The 26,236-nt window shown below is 42.9% G+C and overlaps 1 protein-coding gene across 1 annotated transcript in view; it reads right to left on the reverse strand.

Moving 5' to 3' along the window:
- The window catches only part of LOC110494415 (C-Maf-inducing protein), a 39,141-nt gene extending 13,804 nt beyond the window's left edge, over positions 1 to 25,337 (reverse strand). Inside the window, exon 1 of the mRNA XM_036953831.1 lies at positions 24,473 to 25,337. Within this exon, the coding sequence (XP_036809726.1) occupies positions 24,473 to 24,793 (321 nt within the window). The 5' untranslated portion in view covers positions 24,794 to 25,337. The remainder of the gene's footprint in view (positions 1 to 24,472) is intronic.
- Between the last annotated feature and the right edge of the window lie 899 nt (positions 25,338 to 26,236).

The following is a 26,236-nucleotide window of genomic DNA, read 5'->3' on the forward strand; positions in this document are numbered from 1 at the left end:
ATGATCTTAATCTGATGGCACTCCCAGGTCTCCATTTTAGACAATAAATGTTAGTTTTGTTCGATAAAGTTTATCTTTATGTCCAAATACCTCCCTTTTGTTTGTGCGTTTAGTCCAGTTATCCGAATGCACAAAGCGCACTTACAAAGTCCAGACGAAAAGTCAAAAAAAGTTCCATTATAGTTTGTAGATGTCATCATGTCAAATGATGTATATAATCAATCTTTAGGATGTTTTTATCATATATCTTCAATAATATTCAAACCAGATAATTCCTTTGTCATTAGAAAGAAAATGGAACGGAGCTCGTGCTCACGGCCGAGCGCGACAAACTCGAGGCTTTCAGCCTGACCACTGGTTGAAACAGCTCTTATTCGCTCCCCTTTCACAATAGAAGCCTGAAACAATTTTCTAAAGACTTGACATCTAGTGGAAGCCTTAGGAAGTGCAATCTGAACCCATAGACAGTATATTGGATAGGCAATCACTTTAAAAAACTACAAACCGTAGAAAAATCCAACCAGGAAGTGGGAAATCTAAGGTTGTGGCTTGCCATATGAGTTCTGTTATACTCACAGACATTATTGCAACAGTTTTGGAAACTTTTGAGTATTTTCTATCCAAATATACTAATTATATGCAGATTCTAGCTTCTGGGCATGAGTAGCAGGCAGTTTACTCTGGGCACCTTATTCATCCAAGCTACTCAATACTGCCCCCCATTTCCAAAGAGGTTAAGGAGCACGGTTTGGCGGGTCATGTTTCGGAGGACGCATGACTCGACTTTCGCATCTGCGATGAGAGAAGATCGTAATTGTGTCGCAATTGGATATCACGAAATTGTGGAGAAAAAGAGTCTAAAAAATATTAATAAATACCCGGTCTATACGGTATATACAGTGGGGCAAAAAAGTATTTAGTCAGCCACCAATTGTGCAAGTTCTCCCACTTAAAAAGATGAGGCCTGTAATTTTCATCATAGGTACACTTCAACTATGACAGACAAAATGAGAAAAAAATCCAGAAAATAACATTGTAGGATTTTTAATGAATTTATTTGCAAATTATGGTGGAAAATAAGTATTTGGTCACCTACAAACAAGCAAGATTTCTGGCTCTCACAGACCTGTAACTTCTTCTTTTAGAGGCTCCTCTGTCCTCCACTCGTTACCTGTATTAATGGCACCTGTCCACAACCTCAAACAGTCACACTCCAAACTCCACTATGGCCAAGACCAAAGAGCTGTCAAAGGACACCAGAAACAAAATTGTAGACCTGCACCAGGCTGGGAAGACTGAATCTGCAATAGGTAAGTAGCTTGGTTTGAAGAAATCAACTGTGGGAGCAATTATTAGGAAATGGAAGACATACAAGACCACTGATAATCTCCCTCGATTTGGGGCTCCACGCAAGATCTCACATCGTGGGGTCAAAATGATCACAAGAACGGTGAGCAAAAATCCCAGAACCACACGGGGGGACCTAGTGAATGACCTGCAGAGAGCTGGGACCAAAGTAACAAAGCCTACCATCAGTAACACACTACGCCGCCAGGGACTCAAATCCTGCAGTGCCAGACGTGTCCCCCTGCTTAAGCCAGTACATGTCCGGGCCCGTCTGAAGTTTGCTAGAGAGCATTCGGATGATCCAGAAGAAGATTGGGAGAATGTCATATGGTCAGATGAAACCAAAATAGAACTCATCGTGTTTGGAGGACAAAGAATGCTGAGTTGCATCCAAAGAACACCATACCTACTGTGAAGCATGGGGGTGGAAACATCATGCTTTGGGGCTGTTTTTCTGCAAAGGGACCAGGACGACTGATCCGAATGAATGGGGCCATGTATCGTGAGATTGAGTGAAAACCTTCCATCAGCAAGGGCATTGAAGATGAAACGTGGCTGGGTCTTTCAGCATGACAATGATCCCAAACACACCACCCGGGCAACGAAGGAGTGGCTTCGTAAGAAGCATTAAGGTCCTGGAGTGGCCTAGCCAGTCTCCAGATCTCAACCCCATAGAAAATCCTTGGAGGGAGTTGAACGTCCGTGTTGCCCAGCAACAGCCCCAAAACATCACTGCTCTAGAGGAGATCTGCATGGAGGAATGGGCCAAAATACCAGCAACAGTGTGTGAAAACCTTGTCAAATGTTTTCTGTAAGTCTTCACCTCTGTCATTGCCAACAAAGTGTATATAACAAAGTATTAAGAAACTTTTGTTATTTACCAAATACTTATTTTCCACCATAATTTGCACATAAATTCATTAAAAATCCTACAATGTGATTTTCTGGATTTTCTTTTCTCATTTTGTCTGTCATAGCTGAAGTGTACCTATGATGAAAATTACAGGCCTCATCTTTTTAAGTGGGAGAACTTGCACAATTGGTGGCTGACTAAATACTTTTTTGCCCCACTATATCTCCCAAGCCTATTCAATACTGTGCTCACCTTGTTACATGATCATACCCCATGTGTCTTGATAGGATGTTTATATCAACGTATCTGTTGATGCATGTCATTTGACAAAACAAAAAAAACAGACAATTCATTCATTGTGAATTCAAGAATGTATAGATAATCCAATATTGCCAGGTCCTTTTGCATTCTGATGCAACTAAAAGATGCATGAAATCACCTATTCACAATATGCAGCATCACATCTCTCCTTCCATTATATAGCCATTATGGGTATTGCTAGCCAAGTACTCTCCACCATTTTCTAATTATCACATGTTATAAACATTCTAGACCAGTAGATGGCAGTTGCCTCTGGGTAGCTTGTATGAAGGATATCCAATTAATAAATTCTCAATTGCAGCCTGAAACTGAGTGATTTAGAGAGAGGACACAGTGGTTGAAAGGCACATAACTTTGTAACACAGCATCAGTCTGCAGAAGGTGAGATATTGGAGGCGCATTATCAGGCATGACCTAGTGGACTGAAGGTGAATCAATTCAAGCTGTGACTGGTGTATGGGGACACCTCCATATACTGATTGTGACTTGCACAATGTGTGGTTTGATCTAATCAGAGATACACCAGAGACAAGCTGTAGTGGATGTGCACGTGTATGCAACCTTTACCCTGTTCTCTTCTCTCACCCAATAAACATTTGACACTGTGGTTTCCTCTTTGCCAATTCCTTGATCAACTTTACACCGACTGTGGTTCTGTTGTACTAGTAATACTAGCAGAGTACTTCAGGAAAGTACTTTCAACATTCGGGCTCCCGAGTGTCGCAGCGGTCTAAGGCACTGCATCACAGTGCAAGAGGCGTCACTGAGATGCCAAGTTAAAAGGTGGTCAAAAAATACAAAATTGCACAAATGTAACAATTTATAATACATATAAAAAAATATTAAATACAATTTTTTGGGGCATTTGGAAGATAAGATCAAAGTGGAATAGATTATGGGATACAGATCAAATTGATCAAGCATTGCATTATACAACGCTGGAAAATAACCATTACATAACTAATGGAAATATATGACACTTGGCTTAGATGCATTTATCCTGAACTAGGCAAGTCAGTTAAGAACCAATTCTTATTTACAATGACGGCCTACCCCGGGCCAACTGTGCGCCGCCCTATGTGACTCCCAATCACGGACGGATGTGATGCAGCCTGGAGTCGAACCAGGTACTGCAGTGACGCCTCTTGCACTGAAATGCAGTGCCTTAGACCACTGCGCCACTCGGGAGCCCTTGATAACACATTGATTACATTTTTTTTAAGAATATGATTGTGCAAACATGACTTCCCAAATTTCATGCAAATGGCCACTGTACTGTCTCAAAATGAATGATGCAGAACTGTGTTAAACAGCTGCACACACAGTAGAGCTACTGTGACAAAACAGGTTACTATTATTACTACAGTAACTTCCCTCCATAATAATAAGGAACCAAACAGTAGGTTGTAAATGACCCACCAGGCTGCTGTCTCAAACAAGCTATTGTGAAGGAATGAAGGACCCTGTAACTGGGATTTCACTATGAACATTACAAAACAACAAACACAAAACTAAATAAATCTAAACGGTATCACGTTGGGACATGTACTGTGAGATCTGTGACAGAGACAAAATAGAGCCCAGTCAGGACCTCACCACAGCTGCGTTTCCAAAGGCTCTCATATGATGAGTTCTCCTCATGCCACATTAACCAGCTTACTGTCCTTTCTTTCACCCCTCTGTTACTCCCTCACTTAGAAATACCAAGGATCCCATGTACTGTATTGTGTCAGAGTATTGGATACACAAATACATACTGAACAAAATATAAAATGCAACAATTTTGAGTTACAGTTTATATAAGGAAATCAGTCAATTGAAATAAATTCATTAGGCCCTAATCTATTGATTTCACATGAATGGAAATAAGCCCACTCACCTGGGAGCCAGGACCACCCACTGGGGAGCCAGACCCAGCCAATCAAAATGAGTTTTTCCCCCCAAAAAAGGCTTTATTACAGAAAGAAATACTCCTCAGTTTCGTCAGCTGTCCGATTGGCTGCTCTCAGACAATCCTGCAGGTGAAGAAGCTGGATGTGGAGGTCCTGGGTAGGCGTGGTTACACATGGTCTGCGGGTGAGGCCGGTTAGACTTACTGCCAAATTCTCTACAACGATGTTGGAAGCAGCTTATGGTAGAGAACATTAACATTACATTACATTCTCTGACAACAGATTTGGTAGACCTTCCTGCAATCAACATGCTAATTGCACGCTCCCTTAAAACATCTGTGGTAGGCCTCCCAGTGGTCTAAGGCACTGCATTGCAGTGCTAGCTGTGCCACCAGAGATTCTGGGTTTGAGTCCAGGCTCTGTCGCAGCCTACCGCAACAGAGAGGCCCATAGGGTGGCGCACAATTGGCCCTGTGTTGTCCGGGTTAGGGAGGGTTTGGCCAGCAGGGATATCCTCAAACTAACAGGGATGTAACAACTTTGTGCACAACATTTGAGATGAATAAGCTTTTTGTGTGTATGGAACATTTCTGGGCACTTTTATTTCAGCTCACGAAACATAGGACCAACACTTTACATGTTGTGCCAAGCACACGCATTGTCGTGGATGCAAGGTACGATCACTTCTGACACCAATGTAATGAAACAGCAGGGAGCAGGTCTCGAACCCATGACCTTCGAGCCCGAGGTCCGGCACGCTATCGACTGTGCTGTAAAAGCATGCTCGTGCGGCAGAGTCGATTTCTGCGCTTATAAACCCAGGGTCGTTACAGTATATTTGCTAGCACCTGCTCCAGTGTTACTGTACAGATTGGGTTACAACAAAAAAGGTGGCAAGCTCAAACTTACAGTAGTTTAGTACAAGATGGCACAGACAGACGCGTCACCCGGTTTCTAGTTCCTAGCCACGTTTGCATAAAAATTTTTTTACAAAAAATGAAGTATTATTTCTTACATTATTTGCTAAGAATGTTTCCTACAGCCAAAAATAACATCTGGACATCAATCCGCGGTCACTCACCAAAATGTTGACTTCCTTGCCCTGGATCCTTTTTGGACTTACGCGGTAGCCTCATTCACCCCGAGAGCTAAACCAAAACGGCAATGCTGGAGTAAAACACATTTCACTGCATCTATCCGGTGTACACTACATTTCTTTTTTTTTAAAAGCACATTTTTTTGTCCATTAAAATAACATCAAATTGATCAGAAATACAGTGTAGACAATGTTAATGTTGTAAATGACTAATGTTGCTGGAAACGGCAAATTTTTTATGGAATATCTACATATGGGTACAGAGGCCCATTATCAGTAACCATCACTCCTGTGTTCCAAGGCACGTGTTAGCTAATCCAAGTTTATCATTTAAAAAAGGCTAATTGATCTTTAGAAAACCCTTTTGCCATTAAGTTAGCACAGCTGAAAACGGTTGTGCTGATTAAAGAAACAAAACTGGCCTTCTTTAGACTAGTTGAGTATCTGGAGCATCAGCATGTGGGTTTGATTAGATTTCAGGCTCAAAAATGGCCAGAAACAGATCTTTCTTCTGAAACTCAGTCTAATCTTGTTCTGAGAAATCACAGCTATCCCATGAGAGAAATTGCCAAGAAACCATGTCGCAGACACTGACACCTCACTCAAACACTAACCACATTCTTTGCCCGCCTTAAGGGAAAAAAAGAGCCGCAGACGTGACCCCTAACGCTCGCGAGGTCTGTGTGATCCCCATCTCCGTGGCCAACGTGAGTAAGATATTCAAGCAATGCTGTTCAACTACAGCTTAAACTTCAAAACCATAGAGCCGTCCAAGCTCATCACTGAACCCCTCTCTGTGCAACTGGGTCCTAGACTTCCTGAAGGGCCGACCCTAACTAAGTGTTGAAGATAGACAACACCTCCGCCACACTGATCCTCAACATAGGGGCCCCCCGAGGGGTGTGTGCTTCTACCCCTCCTGTACTCCCTGTTCACCCATGACAGTTTGGCTACTCATGTCTCCAACTCAATCATCAAGCTCACTGATGACAACAGTGGTAGGCCTGATTACCAACAACGAGACAGCCTACAGGGAGGTGAGAAACCAGGTGGAGTAGTGCCAGGAACCTCTCCCTCAATGTCAACAAAGCGTAGGAGCTGATTGTGAACACGCCCCATTGACATAGACGGAGCTGCAATGGAGAGGGTCAAAAGCATCAAGCTCTTTCACGTGAACAAAAACTGAGGACCTGAAATTGTCCCTCCACACATTGACAACATGCATCACCGCCTGGTATTGCGACTGCACCGCCGACAACTGCAAGGCTCTCCAGAGGGTGGTGCAGTCGGCCCAAAGCATCTTTTGATCATCTTTTCTTTCCTGCGAAGAAGGGTGCTGTAGATGTGCTGGAGGGCGCCCTGTGATGCTTTGGGCCGACTGCACCACCCTCTGGAGAGCCTTGCGGTTGTCGGCGGTGCAGTCGGCCCAAAGCATCACAGGGCGCCCTCCAGCACATCTACAGCACCCTTCGCAGGAAAGAAAAGATGATCAAGGCCATGGACGCTACCATCTAGGATGAGGAGACCGTACAGGTTTATCAAAGCTGGGACCGAGCCACTGAAAAACAGCTTCAATCTCCAGAGCATCAGACAGTTAAATAGCCACAATAGCCAGCCTCCGCCCAGCCCCCTGTCCTGAACCTTACAGACTGCTGTCCTATGCACATAGATTCGTTGAACGTTGGTCACTTTTATGTTTACGTACTGTTTTACCCACTTTATATGCTCAGTGAATTCGTAAAGTATCCACATTGTTTCGTTACAGCTTTATTCTAAAATTGATTACATTTCCCCCCCAAAAAAGTAATACAAAAAAAATCTAAAATCCTTGAATGAGTATCTGTGTCCAAACTTTTGACTGGTACCAGACATTACACACCAGGTAAAAAAACCTAGGTGATATTTATATTCTGAACTAAATTTCTTAAAATCACACATTAGGAATGTGACAGAAATAGCTTTGTATCACCTGAGGAACATTGCCACGGTGTGCCCGTTTCCCTCTCAGACTGATAGACACCTATCCATGTTTTTATTACGAGCAGGCTTGACTACTGTAATGCTCTCCTGCCTGGTCTACCCAAGAAAGCCATTTGTCAACTGCAAAACATACAGAATCCTGCAGCATGGATACTGACCAAGACCAGACGAAGAGCACACATTACACCGGTTTTAAGATCTCTTGCACCGGCTGCTTGTGAGTTTTAGAATTAATTTGGTTTGTAAATCAATCCAAGATTGTGCACCCCAACACGTCAGACATGCTTTTAAGTTGTGCCTTTTAACTATCCCAAAGCCTAGGACCAAAAGGCATGGAGAGGCTGCCTTTAGTCATTACGCCCCCAGCCTCTGGAAAAGCCTGCCAGAGAACCTGAGGGGCTGAAAATGTGGACATATCTAAAAGAGATCTTAAAACACAATTGTAGCTTAGCTTTTTCTTAGGGTGCTTTAGTTATTCAGTGCGTCTTTCTTTAGATTTTTATATTATGTTTGTTGTATAGTAAATATTTCAGCTTTTATTTACATAGTTTTTTTCCCCTGTAAAGCACACTGCATTGCATTCCATGTCTGAAATGTATAAATAAAGCTTGATTTTATATATTATCATACCGTTCCATCTCTCACCCCGGGATATACGGTATTACCGGTTTAATACACAGGGGGGTGCCAAAAACTCAAAGCCCATTGGGTGTCTATTACCAGAATACTAACAACTTTTGCACATTTCCATTGAGGCTGCTAGCTTGATATGCTAACGAGCACAAATGAAAATAAACAATCCAGCTCATACATATATTAGGTAGGCACTAACGAATGTAGTTTATGGTGAGTTTGGACATTCACAAGAAAATGTGAACGAGAGACATTGTGCAAATGAACAACGTTTTGAAAGGCTGGGCATGGCTCACAACACCATTATCCCAGAAACCCTAGACCCACTCCAATTTGCATATCGCCCTAACAGATCCAGAGATGATGCACTCCACACTGCCCTTTCCCACATGGACGAAAGGAACACCTATGTGAGAATGCTATTTATTGACTACAGCTCAACATTCAACACCATAGTGCACTCAAAGCTCATCACTAAGCTAAGGACACTGGGACTAAACACCTCCCTCTGCAACTGGATCCTGGACTTCCTGTCAGGCCACCCCCCAGGTGGTAAGGGTAGGTAACAACACATCCTCCTCAACACAGGGGCCCCTCAGGGGTGCGTGCTCATTCCCCTCCTATACTCCCTGTTCACTCATGACTGCACGGCCAGGCACGACTCCAACACAATCATTAAGTTTGCAGGTGGTAGGCCTGATCACTGAAAACGACGAGAGAACCTATAGGGAGGAGGGCAGAGACCTGGCTGTGTGGAGCCAGGACAACAACCTCTCCCTCAACGTGATCAAGACAAAGGAGATGATTGTGGATTACAGGAAAAAGAGGAGCGAGCATGCCCCCATTCTCATCGAGGGGGCTGTAGTGGAGCAGGTTGAGAGCTTCAAGTTCCTTGGCATCCACATCATCAATAAAATAACATGGTCCAAGCACACCAAGAGAGTCATGAAGAGGGCACGACAAAACCTATTCCCCCTCAGGAGACTGAAAAGATTTGGCATGGGTCCTCAAAAAGGTTCTACAGCTGTACCATCGAGAGCATCAGGGTTGCATCACTGCCTGGTATGGCAACTGCTCGGCTCCGACTGCAAGGCACTAGAGGGAGGTGCGTACGGCCCAGTAGATCGCTGGGGCAAAGCTTCCTGCCATCCAGGACCTCAAGACGAGGCGGGGTGTCAGAGGAAGGCCCTAAAAATTGCCAAAGACTCCAGCCACCCTAGTCATAGACTGTTCTCTGCTACCACACGGCAAGCGGTACCGGAGTGCCAAGTCTAGGTAAAATAGGCTTTGAAACAGCTTCTACCCCCAAGCCATAAGACTCCTGAAATGACTACCTAGACTATTTGCATTCCACCCCACCCCCCTTTGACACCGCAACTACTCTGTTGTCATCTACGCATAGTCACTTTAATAATTCTACCTACATGTACATATTACCTCAACCACCCGGTGATCCCGCACATTGACTCTGTACCGGTACCCCACTGTATATAGTCTTGCTATTGACTGCAGGTATTTACTTATATTGCTACAAATATTAAAATAAAAAGGAATAGTTTCAACAGTATTGATGGTATTGAAAAACCATCAAGTGGCTATTTCCAAACACCCCGGTATATGGTACAGTGGGAAGGTATTCAGATCCCTTGACTTTTCCCACATTCTTACATTACAGCCTTATTCTAAAATTGATTTTTTTTAAAGAATAAAGTCCGTCAATCTACACACAATACCCCATACTGACAAAGAGAAAACAGGATTTTATAAATGTTTGCAAATTTATAAAAATTACTAAAACAGAAATAGGTTATTTACATAAGTATTCAGACTCTTTGCTATGAGACTGGAAATTGAGCACAGGTGCATCCTGTTTCCATTGATCATCCTTGAGCTGTTTCTACAACTTGGAGTCCACCTGTGGTAAATTCAATTGATTGAAAATTATTTGAAAAGACACACACACGTCTATATAAAAAGGTCCCACAGTTGACAGTGCATGTCAGAGCAAAACCCAAGCCATGATCAAATCAAATCAAATGTTATTTGTCACATACACATGATTAGCAGATGTTAATGCGAGTGTAGCGAAATGATTGTGCTTCTAGTTCCGACAATGCAGTAATAACCAACAAGTAATCTAGCTAACAATTCTAAAACTACTACCTTATAGTTACAAGTGTAAGGGGATAAAGAATATGTACATAAAGATATATGAATGAGTGATGGTACAGAGCGGCATAGGCAAGATACAGTAGATGGTATTGAGTGCAGGGTATACATATGAGATGAGTATGTAAACAAAGTGGCATAGTTAAAGTGGCTAGTGATACATGTATTACATAAAGATGCAGTAGATGATATAGAGTACAGTATATACATATGAGATGAATAATGTAGGGTATGTAAACATTATATTAGGTAGCATTGTTTAAAGTGGCTAGTGATATATTTTACATAATTTCCCATCAATTCCTATTATTAAAGTGGCTGGAGTTGAGTCAGTGTCAGTGTCACTGTGTTGGCAGCAGCCACTCAATGTTAGTGGTGGCTATTCAACAGTCTGATGGCCTTGAGATAGAAGCTGTTTTTCAGTCTCTCGGTCCCAGCTTTGATGCACCTGTACTGACCTCGCCTTCTGGATGATAGCGGGGTGAACAGGCAGTGGCTCGGGTGGTTGTTGTCCTTGATGATCTTTATGGCCTTCCTGTGACATCGGGTGGTGTAGGTGTCCTGGAGGGCAGGTAGTTTGCCCCCAGTGATGCGTTGTGCAGACCTCACTACCCTCTGGAGAGCCTTACAGTTGTGGGCGGAGCAGTTGCCGTACCAGGCGGTGATACAGCCCGACAGGACGCTCTCGATTGTGCATCTGTAGAAGTTTGTGAGTGCTTTTGGTGACAAGCCGAATTTCTTCAGCCTCCTGAGGTTGAAGAGGCGCTGCTGCGCCTTCTTCACGATGCTGTCTGTGTGAGTGGACCAATTCAGTTTGTCTGTGATGTGTATGCCGAGGAACTTAAAACTTGCTACCCTCTCCACTACTGTTCCATCGATGTGGATAGGGGGGTGCTCCCTCTGCTGTTTCCTGAAGTCCACAATCATCATCTTAGTTTTGTTGACGTTGAGTGTGAGGTTATTTTCCTGACACCAAACTCTCGTCGTTGTTGGTAATCAAGCTTACCACTGTTGTCGTCCGCAAACTTGATGATTGAATTGGAGGCGTGCGTGGCCACGCAGTCGAGGGTGAACAGGGAGTACAGGAGAGGGCTCAGAACGCACCCTTGTGGGGCCCCAGTGTTGAGGATCAGCGGGGTGGAAATGTTGTTGCCTACCCTCACCACCTGGGGGCGGCCCGTCAGGAAGTCCAGTACCCAGTTGCACAGGGCGGGGTCGAGACCCAGGGTCTCGAGCTTGATGATGAGCTTGGAGGGCACTATGGTGTCAAATGCCGAGCTGTAGTCGATGAACAGCATTCTCACATAGGTATTCCTCTTATCCAGATGGGTTAGGGTGCAGTGTGGTTGAGATTGCATCGTCTGTGGACCTATTTGGGCGGTAAGCAAATTGGAGTGGGTCTAGGGTGTCAGGTAGGGTGGAGGTGATATGGTCCTTGACTAGTCTCTCAAAGCACTTCATGATGACGGAAGTGAGTGCTACGGGGCGGTAGTCATTTAGCTCAGTTACCTTAGCTTTCTTGGGAACAGGAACAATGGTGGCCCTCTTGAAGCATGTGGGAACAACAGACTGGGATAGGGATTGATTGAATATGTCCGTAAACACACCGGCCAGCTGGTCTGCGCATGCTCTGAGGGCGCGGCTGGGGATGCCGTCTGGGTCTGCAGCCTTGCGAGGGTTGACACGTTTAAATGTTTTCCTCACGTCGGCTGCAGTGAAGGAGAGTCCGCATGTTTTAGTTGCGGGCCGTGTCAGTGGCACTGTATTGTCCTCAAAGCGGGCAAAAAAGTTATTTAGTCTGCCTGGGAGCAGGACATCCTGGTCCGTGACTGGGCTGGATTTCTTCCTGTAGTCCGTGATTGACTGTAGACCCTGCCACATGCCTCTTGTGTCTGAGCCGTTGAATTGAGATTCTACTTTGTCTCTATACTGACGCTTAGCTTGTTTGATTGCCTTGCGGAGGGAATAGTTACACTGTTTGTATTCGGTCATGTTTCCGGTCACCTTGCCCTGATTAAAAGCAGCGGTTCGGGCTTTCAGTTTCACGCCAATGCTGCCATCAATCCACGGTTTCTGGTTTGGGAATGTTTTAATCGTTGCTATGGGAACGACATCTTCAACGCACGTTCTAATGAACTCGCTCACCGAATCAGCGTATTCGTCAATGTTGTTGTCTGACGCAATACGAAACATGTCCCAGTCCACGTGATGGAAGCAGTCTTGGAGTGTGGAATCAGATTGGTCGGACCAGCGTCTAACAGACCTCAGCACGGGAGCTTCTTGTTTTAGTTTCTGTCTGTAGGCAGGGATCAACAAAATGGAGTCGTGGTCAGCTTTTCCGAAAGGAGAGCGGGGCAGGGCCCCGAGATTGTGTCGCGGCACAGATGTGGGGAAGGGGACCAAAACAGTTCTGCAGCCTTGATGGTCCAAAAACAGTGGCTTCCATCATGCTTAGATGGTGGTTCCAAACTTCTTCCAAGACCCTTCCTAGAGCTGGCCACCCGGCCAAACTGAGCAATAGGGGGAGAAGGGCATTGGACAAGGAGGTGACCAAGAACCCGATGGTCAGTCTGACAGAGCTCTAGACTTCCTCTGCGGAGATGGGAGAACCTTCCAGAAGGACAACCATCTCTTGAGAACTCCACCAATCAGGCCTTTATGGTAGTGGTCAGAAGAAAGCCACTCCTCAGTAAAACATAACATGACAGCCCAATCGGAATGCGCCAAAAGGCACCTAAAAACTCTCAGACCATGAGAAACAATTCTCTGGTCTGATGAAGATTGAACTCTTTGGCCTGAATGCCAAGTGTCTGGAACATCAGCTGTGGGGATGTTTTTCAGTGGAAGGACTGGGAGACTAGTCAGGATTGAGACAAAGATGAACAGAGCAAAGTACAGCGAGAACCTTGATGAAAACCTGCTCCAGAGCGCTCAGGACCTGGGGCAAAGGTTCAACTTACAACAGGACAACCACCCTAAGTACACAGACAAGACAACACAGGAGTGGCTTTGGGACAAGTCTCAATGTCCTTGAGTGGCCCAGCCAGAGCCCAGACTTGAACCCGATCTAACATCTCTGGAGAGACCTGAAAATAGTTGTGAGCAGCAAACGCTCCCCAAACAACCTGACAAAGCTTAAAAGGATCTGCAGAGAAGAATGGGAGAAACTGCCCAAATATAGATGTGCCAAGCTTGTAGTGTCATACCCAAGGAGACTCAAGACTGTAAACGCTGCCAAAAGGTGCTTCAACAAAGTACTGAGTAAAGGGCCTGAATACTCATGTGATATTTCCGTATTTAAAAAGAAAAAAAAGCAACATTTCTAAAATCCTGTTTTTGCTTTGTTATTATTGGGTATAGATTGATGAGGGTAAAAAACTATTGAATCAATTTTAGAATAAGGCTGTAACATAAAATGTGGAAAAGGTCAAGGGGTCTGAAAACTTTCTGAAGGAACACACAAAAAAATATATGGGGGATTGGAAATGATAGACAATTATATTGATGGAAGCTACAAGCTGATCTGTCCCCTAAAGAAAAAGATCTCCATTAGCAATGCCAAGTGTCGGCTGGAGTGGTGTAAAGGGCGACGCTATTGGACTCTGGAGCAGCCTTCTCTGGAGTGATGAATCACGCTTCACCATTGGCCAGTCTGATGGACGAATCTGGGTTAGGCAGATGCCAGGAAAACGCTATCAGCCCAAATGCAGCGCCAACTGTAAAGTTTGGTGGAGAAGGAATAATTATCTGGGGCCGTTTTTCAAGGTTTGGGCTAGGCCCCTTAGTTCCAGTGAAGGGAAAGCTTAACACTACAGCATACAATGTCATTCTAGACTATTCTGTGCTTCCAACTTTGTCAACAATTTGGGGAAGGCCCTCTCCTGTTCCAGCATGACAAAGCCCCCATGTACAAAGTGAGATCCATACAGAAATGGTTTGTCAAGATCGGTGTGGAAGAACTTGACTGGCCTGCACAGATCCCTGACATCAACCTCATCGAACACCTTTGGGATGAATTGATACGCTGCTTGCGAGCCAGGTGTAATCGCCCAACCTCACTAATGCTCTTGTGGCTGAATGGAAGTCCCTGCAGCAGTGTTCCAACATCTAGTGGAAAGCCTTCCCAGAAGAGTAGAGGCCATTATAGCAGAAAAGGGGGGGCCAACTCCATATTAATGCGCATGATGATTTTGAAATGAGATGTTAGACGAGCAGATGTCCACATACTTTGGGTCATGTAGTGTGTATAGAGACAGTGAGCTCCAAAAGTACTGGGACAGTGAAATATTTTTGCTCATTGCTTGTTCTGACATTTCATATTTTTGGGGATATTGTATTGCTAGATATTAATGCACTGTTGAAGCTAGAAACATAAGCATTTGGCTGCACCTGCAATAACATCTGCAAATATGTGTACACGACATATAAACTTAAGTTTAAATTTGACTTCAGTTCAAATATCTATAACATTTCCTGTAAAGGGATTTCTGATTAACACCCCTTGGTCCAATTAGCACAAAGCTAAAACCCCTGCTCATCATTGTTATGGCATACAGTAGGCCTAGGTGCAAAGGTTAGACGCTTAAGGTGGTAAGCCACTGTACACTTCTAATAAGACGGTAAACATATATTTTTCAATATTTACTAAGGACATGCCAGTGGCTTTGAGTGCGTCTATGTATGCGGATGACTCAACACGTCAGTTACCACAGTGACTGAAATGAGAGCTGCAGTTTCAGAATGGGTGACAAGGAATAAGTTAGTCCTAAATATTTCAAAAACTAAAAGCAGCCGAGCTGTCTGTTTGAACTACTGGCACACAGCTCAGAGACCCATGCAAGACATGCCACCAGAGGTCTCTTCACAGACCCCAAGTCCAGAACAGACTATGGGAAGTGCACAATACAACACAGAGCCTTGACTACATGCAACACTATTCCACATCAAGTAACTCATGCCAGCAGTAAAATTAGATTACAAAAATATATATACACCTTATGGAACAGCGGGGACTGTGATGCAACACAAACAGATAAACACCTGATAACATACACAGATTGTTTTATAGATATGTGGTAGTAAAGTAGAGGCCTGAGAGCACAAACTTAATGTTGTGAAATCTGCTGTGACTGTATTGTAATGTTTTTAAAAGAATTATAACTGCCTTAATTTTGCTGGACCCGAGGAGGATCCATAATAAATACAAACACAGGACAGGTGGACAAACAGGCCTATATATCTAAAATGAATGTAATTATTTTGTTACACACATTTTCTGTCTTTCTCCCACTACTGCATGTTCTGGCAAAGGGAAAAGTCCAATTCAGATCAATGATAAGAAACCATATATGGCAGGGCACGGCAGCTTCATTACAGACAATAAGTCAAATCTTCTCATAATGGGTGATTATCCCCCAAAAAAGGTCATGTATTTGAATGTGAAAACAGTATTGATGTCTGCCATGAGGTTCTACGAGGCTTCAGTGTGTCACAAATGTGTATTATACATCTCTTCACTTCATTGTACGCTACAATATTAGCCCTAGGTGGAGTATGACGTGGAAAACAATTTGGGCTTTTTAGGTCTTACTTTTTTTGTGTTTAGATAGTGTGTTCAGTTTCTTGCTGATAGTGAGGTATCTCAGTCCAATCTGAGCCCTTTAGGGAGCAATGTGGCCTAACCCTTCTCTATTAGACAGTCAACCTCCCGTTCTTAGTTTGTGTTTGCTTCAAGATAGAACAGGACCCTTGAAATATCAGAACTGCAAGATCATTTTTATTGGAGGCCTTTGAAAAGGAGGAGTGACAGGAAGTTCTTGAAATAGGTTAGTGTTATGCAAATATGATGCAGGTTCTCAATAGTGACTGCCCTATGCTTAAGTAGTGAGTCACTTCTCATACTGGTCCCTAAGACCTCTTTATAAAGTAGCCTACCTCAATTATTGAACCTGAAGCATCCACAGGGCTGGCTTTCCCCCCCTAATATAAATAATGACAGGAAAGGAGGAAGTCTGATGTGTTAGCACTTGGAATGTGAGAAAATGCCACTGAGAATGTTGGGACGTGGCTCAGGTTTAAGTGAGTTTGGTTACCCAATACGACATTCGAATAGAACTCCAATAAGTCGTTATTAGTACAAAACAACTGTTCTGCACTATCATCTGTGATTGAACTAGTTATTGACCGGACTTGTCTGATATATAGTCAAGCTGTGGAATTACAAGGTATGAGGGAAATTATTTCCTTGGGGGCCTCAACGTGCAATTAATTAACCGTATATGACCTTGTTATGAACACTCTATATTAGGGCTGGTCCAATTAAGTAGACTGGTCGATTGTTTGGTCGATAAGAAAATCTTGGGTCGTCCAACAGCCTTAGTTGAGCAGTAGACAAAAAAATATCACGGTGTACAAGACACCTGTCTGAATTGCTCCTGTCTGATTGGACTGATCCATTATGGAGGCCGTGGGGGTGGCATAGTCCATCAGTCCAAGACATGTTACTGAAATTGTATAGGATTATATTACATAACCATTGTGCAACACCAATAAAAAAAGATTATTTTATACCAAATGCAATCTCCCTCTTTGGTTAGCGGTCGCTGTCCACGGTTCTGAAACACATCAGTGCGCTGTTGAATTGGCGCCTTTTCCTAGAACATGTTGCTATGTGCATAATAGCAAAGTTAACCAGCATATTGGTGTTGAGAACAATACCGTGGAGGCAGCAGCAGAATGAGGAGATGAGAAAATAGCCCTTGCCTTATTGTCTAAGAAAAGTGAGGAGAAATTAAACCCAAACATAATTAGGTGTATAATAAATATCTTAACTGTTAAATGTGCCTGGCTTTATAAATCGTCAATATATCTACAGAAATAAGACAGATCCTGCTTCTGTTGCCTGTTTGAGTGTTTAATAGCCTACTGACTCCGTAAGCACCAAACCTCATGCAACGACATGTCAAGTAAATAAATGTACAAAGTTGGCTGTTTTTAAATCTTCGTTTTGCTGTAAAAGGCTTTACACTTTTTTCCCGTTAGAACAGCCTCTGTTCCAAAAATAATTAAAAATAATGATTATTTTTCCTTTATCTCCTTATTACTATTATATATATTTTTTTTAAATGTATTTTTTTTTTAATGAACTTCACCCCGTTTTCTCCCAATTTCATGGTATCCAATTGTTTTTTAGTAGCTACTATCTTGTCTCATCGCTACAACTCCCGTACGGGCTCGGAAGAGACGAAGGTTGAAAGTCATGCCTCCTCCGATACACAACCCAACCAAACCGCACTGCTTCTTAACACAGCGCGCATCCAACCTGGAAGCCAGCCGCACGAATGTGTTGGAGGAAACACCATGCACCTGGCAACCTTGGTTAGCGCGCACTGCTTAGTATAGCAGCCTTGTATAACCACCATCGAGCTGTAGAAATTAGAGCACATCCCGTTTAGTCTTAATATCGCCTATACTTCTATAGGCTACTGTATCAATCAATCATTGATTCATGTCATCAAAGCATACAAGTTAATCATTCATTTAGTTTTAAAATAAAATAAAGCGAGCCATGAATAATTACCTTAAGCAATAAATAAATCGTTCCATTTTGGGAAATAGCATTCATAAATATACTTGAAAATCTATGGCAAAGCCCGAAAATGGCTGTCCTAGCAAAGATCAACAACAAACTTGATGAAGTCCAATCCAGGTGTGCAAAGCTCTTAGAGAATTACCCAGAAAGACTCAGTTGTAGTCACTACCAAAAGGTGATTCTAACATGTATTGACTGGGGTGTGAATAATTATGTAAATGAGATCTGTATTTAACTTTCAATAAATTAGCAAAAATGTATAACATGTTTTTATTGACATTATTGGGTAGTAAACAGTGGGGCAAAAAAGTATTTAGTCAGCCACCAATTGTGCAAGTTCTCCCACTTACAAAGATGAGAGGCCTGTAATTTTCATCATAGGTACACTTCAACTATGACAGACAAAATGAGAAAAAAAAATCCAGAAAATCACATTGAAAATCCTACAATGTATTTTTTCGCAAATTATGGTGGAGGTGTGTTGGGTCATTGTCCTGTTGAAAAACAAATTATAGTGGGACTAAGCGCAAACCAGATGGGGTGGCATATCACTGCAGAATGCTGTTAAGTGTGCCTTGAATTCTAAATAAATCAGTGACACCAGCAACGCACCCCCACACCACCTCCCCCATGCTTCACGGTGGGAACCACTCATGTGTAGATCATCCGTTCACCTGCTCTGCGTCTAACAAAGACTAGGTGATTGGAACCAAAAATCTAAAATTCAGACAAAACTGACCAAAGGACAGGTCTCATGTCCATTGCTCATGTTTCTTGGCCCAAGCAAGTGTCTCTTTATTGGTATGCTTTAGTAGTGGTTCCTTTGCAGCAATTTGCCCATGAAGGCCTGATTCACGCAGTCTCCTCTTAACAGTTGATGTTGAGATGTGTCTGAACTCTGTGAAGCATTTATTTGGGCTGCAATTTCTGAGGCTGGCAACTCTAATGAACGTATCCTCTGCAGGAGAGGTAACTGAGTCTTCCTTTTCTGTGGTGGTCCTGAGAGCCAGTTTCATCATAGCAATTTATGTGACCACACAATTTTCCAGATTGACTTCATGTCTTAAAATAATGGAATGTTATTTGGCTTCGCTTATTTGAGCCTTTCTTGCCATAATATGGACTTGGTCTTTTACCAAATAGGGCTCCCTTCTGTACATCGCCCCTACCTTGTCACAACTCCACTGATTGGCTCAATCGCACTAAGAAGGAAAGAGATTCCACAAAAGAACTTAAGAATCTCCAATATTACATATTTTTTTATTTGTTTAACACTTTTTTGGTTACTACATGATTCCATATGTTATTTCATAGTTTAGATATCGCGTAGGTATCCAAACTTTTGACTGGTACTGTATATATTTAAGAAAATGCAAATAGTCTGGGTAGCCATTTGATCAGCTATTCAGGAGTCTTATGGCTTGAGGGTAAAAGCTGTTTAGAAGCCTCTTGGACCTAGATTTGGCACTCCGGTGCCGCTTTCCGTGCAGTAGCAGAGAGAAAAGTCTATGACTAGGATGGCTGGAGTCTTTGGCAATATGTAGGGCCTTCCTCTGACAACGCCTGGTATAGAGGTCCTGGATGGCAGTGATGCAATCGGTCAGGATGCTCTCGATGGTGCAGCTGTAAAACCTTGAGGATCTGAGGACTCATGCCAAATCTTTTCAGTCTCCTGAGGGGGAAAAGGTTTTGTAATGCCCTCTTCACAACTGTCTTGGTGTGCTTGGACCATCTTAGTTTGTTGGGGATGTGGACGCCAAGGAACTTGAAGCTCTTAACCTACTCCACTACAGCCCCGTCGATGAGAATGGGGGCATGCTCGGTCCTCCTTTTCCTGTAGTCCACAATCATCTCCTTTGGCTTGGTTACGTTGAGGGAGAGGTTGTTGTCCTTGCGCCCCACGGTCAGGTCTTTGACCTCCTGATAGGCTGTCTCATCGTTGTCAGTGATCAGGCCTACCATTGTTGTGTCATCAGCAAACGTAATGATTGTTTTGGAGTTGTGCCTGGCCATGCAGTCATGAGTGAACAGGAAGTACAGGAGCGGACTGAACACGCACCCCTGAGGGGCCCCCGTGTTAAAGGATCGGTGTGGCGGTGTGTTGTTACCTACCCTTACCACCTGGGGGGTGGCCCGACAGGAAGTCCAGGGTCCAGTTGCAGAGGGAGGTGTTAAGTCCCAGTGTCCTTAGCTTAGTGATGAGCTTTGAGGGAACTATGGTGTTGAATGTTGAGCTGTAGTCAATAAATAGCATTTTCACATAGTTTGTCCATGTGGGAAAGGGCATAGTGGAATGCATGCAATAGAGGTTGAATCATCTGTGGATCTGTTGGTGCGGTATGCAAATTGGAATGGGTCTAGGGTTTCTCGGTTGATGTTGATGTGAGCCATGAGCAGCCTCAAAGCATTTCATGGCTACAGATGTGAGTGCTATGGGTCGGTAGTCATGTTCAGAGACGGGGACTATGGTGGTCTGCTTGAAACATGTTGGTATTACAGTCTCAGAGAGGTTGAACATGGGAGAGGTTGAAAATGTCAGTGAAGACACTTGCCAGTTGGTCAGTGCATGCTTGGAATACACGTTCTGGCCCCCGCGTCGTCTTACCAGAGGCTGCTGTTCGGTCCTGCCGATGGAGTGTATAACGCGCCAGTCGTATGTTCTTAATGTTGTCGTTCTTCCACGACTCGTTAAACATAAGATATTACAGTTTTTAATGTCCCGTTGGTAGGATATACATACTTTCAGTTCGTCCCATTTATTTTCCAGTGATTGAACGTTAGCTAGCAGAACGGAAGGCAAGGGCAGATTAGTCACACGTCGCCTGATCCTCACAAGGCAGCCGGATCTCTTTCCGTGAAACCGACATTTCCTTTTCCAGCGATTCACGGGGATCTGGGCCTGGTCAGGTGTCCGTAGTATATCCCACGCGTCCGACTCATTGAAGAACTCTTCACCCAATTTGAGGTGAGTAATCCCAGTTCTGCTGTCCAGAAGCTCTTTTCGGTCATAAGAGATGATAGCAGCAATATTATGCACAAAACATGTTACGAACAATGCGAAAAAACAAAATAGCATGGTTGGTCAAGAGCGGATAAGACGGTAGTGCACCCTCCGGCCCTAATCTATTGATTTCACATAACTGGGAATACATATGCATATGTTGGTCATAGATACCTTAAAAGAAAGGGGCCTCAGGATCCCATCACAGTATTTCTGTGCATTCAAATTGCCATCGATAAAATGGAATTGTGTTCATCGGTTATGCATGCCCATACCATAATCCCACCACCACGGGGCACTCTGTTCACAATATTGACATCAGCAAATTGCTCGCCCACATTACGCCATACACGTAGTTTGCGGTTCTGAGGCCGGTTGGACGTAATGCCAAATTCTCTAAAATGAGACAACATTAACTCGGGCAACCGCTCTGGTGGACATTTCTGCAGTCAGCATGCCACCATTGCACACTCCCTTAAAACTTGAGACATCTGTGTCATGGTGTTGTGTGACAAAACTGCTGATTTTAGAGAGGCATTTTATTGCCCCCAGCACAAGGTTCACCTGTGTAATGATCATGCTGTTTAAATCAGCTTCTTGAGAGGGCTCACGAGTGGCGCAGCGGTCTAAGGCACTGCGTCTCAGCGCTTGAGGTTCGAATTCAGGCTGTGTCACAACCGGCCGTGATTGGGAGTCCCATAGGGCGGCACACAATTGGCCAGCGTCGGCCATCATTGTAAATAAGAATTTGTTCTTAACTGACACGCCTAGTTAAATAAAGGTTAAAAATCAAATATACCACACCTTTCAGGTGGATGGTTTATCTTGGCAAAGGATAAATCCTCACTAACAGGAACGTAAACAAGTTCATGCACAACATTTTAGAGAAATGTTTTTTTGTGCGTATGGAACATTTCTGGGATCTTTTATTTCAGCTCATGAAACATGGGATCAACACGAGGTTGACCGATTATGATTTTTCAACGCCGATACCGATTATTGGAGGACCAAAAAAAGCAGATAATGATTAAAAAAAAAAAAAAAAATCGGCCCATTTTTATATATGTAATAAATAACAATTACAACAATACTGAATGAACAATGACCACTATTATTTTAACGTAATATAATAAAGAACATCTATTTAGTCTCAAATAAATAAAACATGTTCAATTTGGTTTAACTAATGCAAAAACAGTGTTGGAGACGTAAAAGTGCCACGTAAAAAAGCTAACATTTAATTAAGTTCCTTGCTCAGAACATGAGAACATATGAAAGCTGGTGGTTCCTTTTAACATGAGTTTTCAATATTCCCAGGTAAGAAATTTTAGGTTGCAGTTATTACAGGAATTATAGGACACTCTCTCTCGATACCATTTGTGTTTGATATACCTTTGACTATTGTATGTTCTTATAGGCACTTTAGTATTGCCAGCCTAATCTCGGAGTTGATAGGCTTGAAGTCATAAACAGCGCTGTGCTTCAAGCATTGTTAAGAGCTGCTGTTTGAATGAACGCTTATGATGCCTGCTGCTGCTGCCTACCATTGCTCAATCAGACTTAATTCATTATAATAAATACAGAAATACGAGCCTTTGGCCATTAATATGGTCAGATCCGGAAACTATTATTTTGAAAACAAAACGTTAAGGAACCGTTCCGTATTATCGCACGGGTGTCAAACCTAGGTCTAAATATTACTGTTACATTTAACAACCTAAAATGTTATGTCATAATTATGTACAATTCTGGCAAATTAATTAGTCTTTGTTGGGAAAAAAATGGCCTTTCAGTTTGCAACGAGCCAGGCGGCCCAAACTGCTGTATATACTCTGACTCTGCTTGCACTGAACGCAAGAGAAGTGACACAATTTGCCTAGTTAATATTGCCTGCTAACATGAATCTTTTAACTTCATATGCAGGTTAAAAATATATATAATTGTGTTTTGATTTTAATTAAGGCATTGATGTTCATGGTTAGGTATATTATTGCAACGACTGTGCTTTTTTCGCAAATGCACTTTTGTTAAATCATCACCCGTTTGGCGAAGTTGAAGTAGGCTGTGATTCAGTGATGAATTATCAGGCACCGCATTGATTATATGCAACGCAGAACAAACTAGTTAACCTAGTAATATCAACCATGTGTAGTTAACTAGTGATTATGTTAAAATGGTTTTTTTATAAGATAAGTTTAATGCTAGCTAGCAACTTACCTTGGCTCCCTGCAGCCACAAGGTCCTTTTGATGTTGCACTCGCGTTACAGGTCAGCCTGCCACGCAGTCTACTCGTGGATTGCAACGTAATCAGCATCCAAAAAGGCTGATTGTCAAGTTCTCATAACAATCGGTAAGCAGCCATGCCAATTAATCAGTCGACCTCTAATCAACACTTAACGTTAATGTTTTTGTTCAGTGTATATTTAACACCCATATTCTTAGAAATAACTTTAATCTATGAGCTACGCTTTTTGACGGAAAATGAGGCGACCACTCGTGCTAATTAGCTATCTAGCACACTCCGAATACTAGTGTGTCAGCATCCTCGGGAAGTGTAGCGGAAATGTAGTTTCATCGGGTGGAGACACCCATAACCTAGCTGTATGGATCTGTGCAAAACTGCCAGTTAGCATCTTTTTTTATTTGAAGGATTCCTTCTCACTTATGAAAGATAAGGCTTTTGAAGGATATGGCCCTTATCCCAAGCAATGATTATTGAGGTTTCTAAATGTTAAAAGGGTTGTAGTTCACGAGGCAGTCGTGGAAGAAGCTAATGGCATAGAACTGTAGGGTGAAGGCAGAATGCCATCTAGAGTTTGAGAGCTAGGCCTACACCCCCTAAATCACAGTTGGTGTCAATTCAGTGAATTCAGGAAGTGCATTGAAATGTAATGCCTTAATTGATAAGTGCATATTGTTTGAGTATTTTATACATGAATTGGATTTCAATTAACTTATTGAATGTACTAAATTAAACTAAATTGACCGCTGACATGCTACACTATTCTTGGTGACAAATCCATAGGCGGCAGCTGTTGGGAGATCAATAACAGTAGACCCAATTCAGCTTCCATAGCCTATAGAAAACGTAATCAAATAAACTTACGAGCGTGCTAGCCATCTCGCTGCTCACAAAACAATGTTATATATACACACACACCACAATTTGCGCTCTTATCAAATTACACGCCAGTGCTTGCCTATGTAGCACAACAGTAGGACAGCCATGTTTGATTAAACAAATAGTCCTAGAGATTATCAAATGGTATTTGAAAAACGTAGCCAGCTAGAATAAAAGCACAGCAAATAGTCGTCCGAGGATGCGTATAGGTGTAGCGACTAAACTGTCACGGAGGAGGGAAATAAAGAAACAATGTTGTGATCACATTATCAGCTGAGCAAATGGAACATGGAAGGTAACAAAGGAAACGCTACATGTTCAACAAATATTGGCTACATTTCTGCTGTTAGTGACATACAAGTCAGTCGTCGTGCTTAATCGATGATCCCAAGTGAAAACAATGTCACCCACCCCCTCAAAAAATACATTAGGGCCTTTGGAAACAGTTAACTACAGTAGCAACTCACCGTCGCAGACGCCAGGCTGCTGTCTGTCAAGGTGAGGTGGTGCGGTTCCCATCTCCGTAAGAATTTTGAGGTTAGAATTTTGCTGAGGAAGGTCCGAGGGTGTTTGACCACACACACCTGGATGTCTCCCTCCTGTAGTAGTTTATATCGCATCCCGCTGCTGCAATGTTGCAGGGTTCTCTTGCACGGCCCGGCGCATAATTTATTATTATTCCCCTCCAACGGCACAGACATCTCTCCAAGCAAAGGCTTGCTCTCCTCAGATTGATAGAATTGGTTATTATGTAGCTCGTTTCCCCCACCGCTGCTGTTAAAATCCATATTTATTTGGTCGCAAAAATTATCCTACTATGTAACTATGTACTTTTAGTAGTTAAAAAAAAAATATATATATATAAAAAGGAAAGCCGGCGGTGTGTAGATTGTAGGGCTTGGGAGCAAAACTACAGCGATGCGACCTCAATAGTTAAAATGGTGTTGCGAGCGGAAAACAGACACGGCGGAGACACTGACAGAAAAGCCATGAACGAATCTTTGGTGGGGGTATTTCACGACGGAGCAGTTATTGTGTAGGCAAATAATCCTTTATCCGTACAAAGCCCACTACAACGTCGCGTTTCGCTCCCCCAACGATCTATTCAATATGTTTGGGCCATTGCCAGCCCCAGTTCAGCTAACATAATCCATAGATTTAATTTATACTAATCACGTAGCTCTGATACAAAAGACCCAAATCCAAAAGGCGACGGTTTTTTGTCTTTAAATGTTCATTGGTAAGGTTCCCTTTTCGGTCTTCCTCTATCTTCGCAAAATAACTTCGATAGAGCCACTTGGATTGGTCCTTTCTCGTTCATGTGATACCAAAGTGACGTCAATGGGGAGGCAAGCGGATGCGCTGTAAGTCTTTTAGCTCCACTGTCTGCTGTCTGTGCGATAGGAGGGCAGTTTCCTCAATACAAAAATGGAGGACGTACGACAAATGCTAATTATCTCTCGTCTAGCAGTGCCGTCTCCATTTTTGTTGAAGACGGCGTTTGACACAAATCTATCAGTCTATTCAATAAATGTTGCTGGGATCATGGGCCTTAAGAATCATAAGACCTGATATGATACTGAGGGCAACATATGCGAATATTTAATGTGAGGAAGTCGTCCTATTTAATTAGTTGTCGGTACAGTTTAAATTGCAAACAGAAAAAGGCTTATTTTCCATTTTATTGCTAAATATTTTGCATTTTGATGAACACTAGGCTACAATAAGCATGAACCACAAACAGTTTCCCTTTAACTGTGACCTCAACGTTGGTACTTTGCAGAAATTATTGATAAGCATCCAAATTGTCTGGTTGGGGAGTGCACAACACCCCATTAAAACTGTTTCAGCAGTGGGTCAGAGACTACCAGTATCCATGTGTCCAGATTTCACCTAAGAAACAGTTGTTACAAACCCACTGAATATGACAGTCTATGTTGACAAGACTAGGGGCATGCTGAAGAGCATATTGAGTAGAATAAGTATTGCAGAGATAGAGTAACCATACACTACTGTCATGAGCAATTGTACCTGTTCTCTTCATTAAGTCAGTCTTTATACAACATTTTCAAACTGTTCTATTTGTGGGGACTCAGTAGAAAGAGCTTGAGACGTACTGTATCTTGGGCACTCATTATCTCATGGGTCACACTGTCGAAAACAAGCTCTAAGATCGCCTGACCACTGAGTTTGATGCTCCAACTGGGAGCTGAACACATTTCTCAGAAAGT

The sequence above is a fragment of the Oncorhynchus mykiss genome, chromosome 2 (genome assembly GCF_013265735.2).
Source record: "Oncorhynchus mykiss isolate Arlee chromosome 2, USDA_OmykA_1.1, whole genome shotgun sequence".
NCBI lineage: Eukaryota > Metazoa > Chordata > Actinopteri > Salmoniformes > Salmonidae > Oncorhynchus > Oncorhynchus mykiss.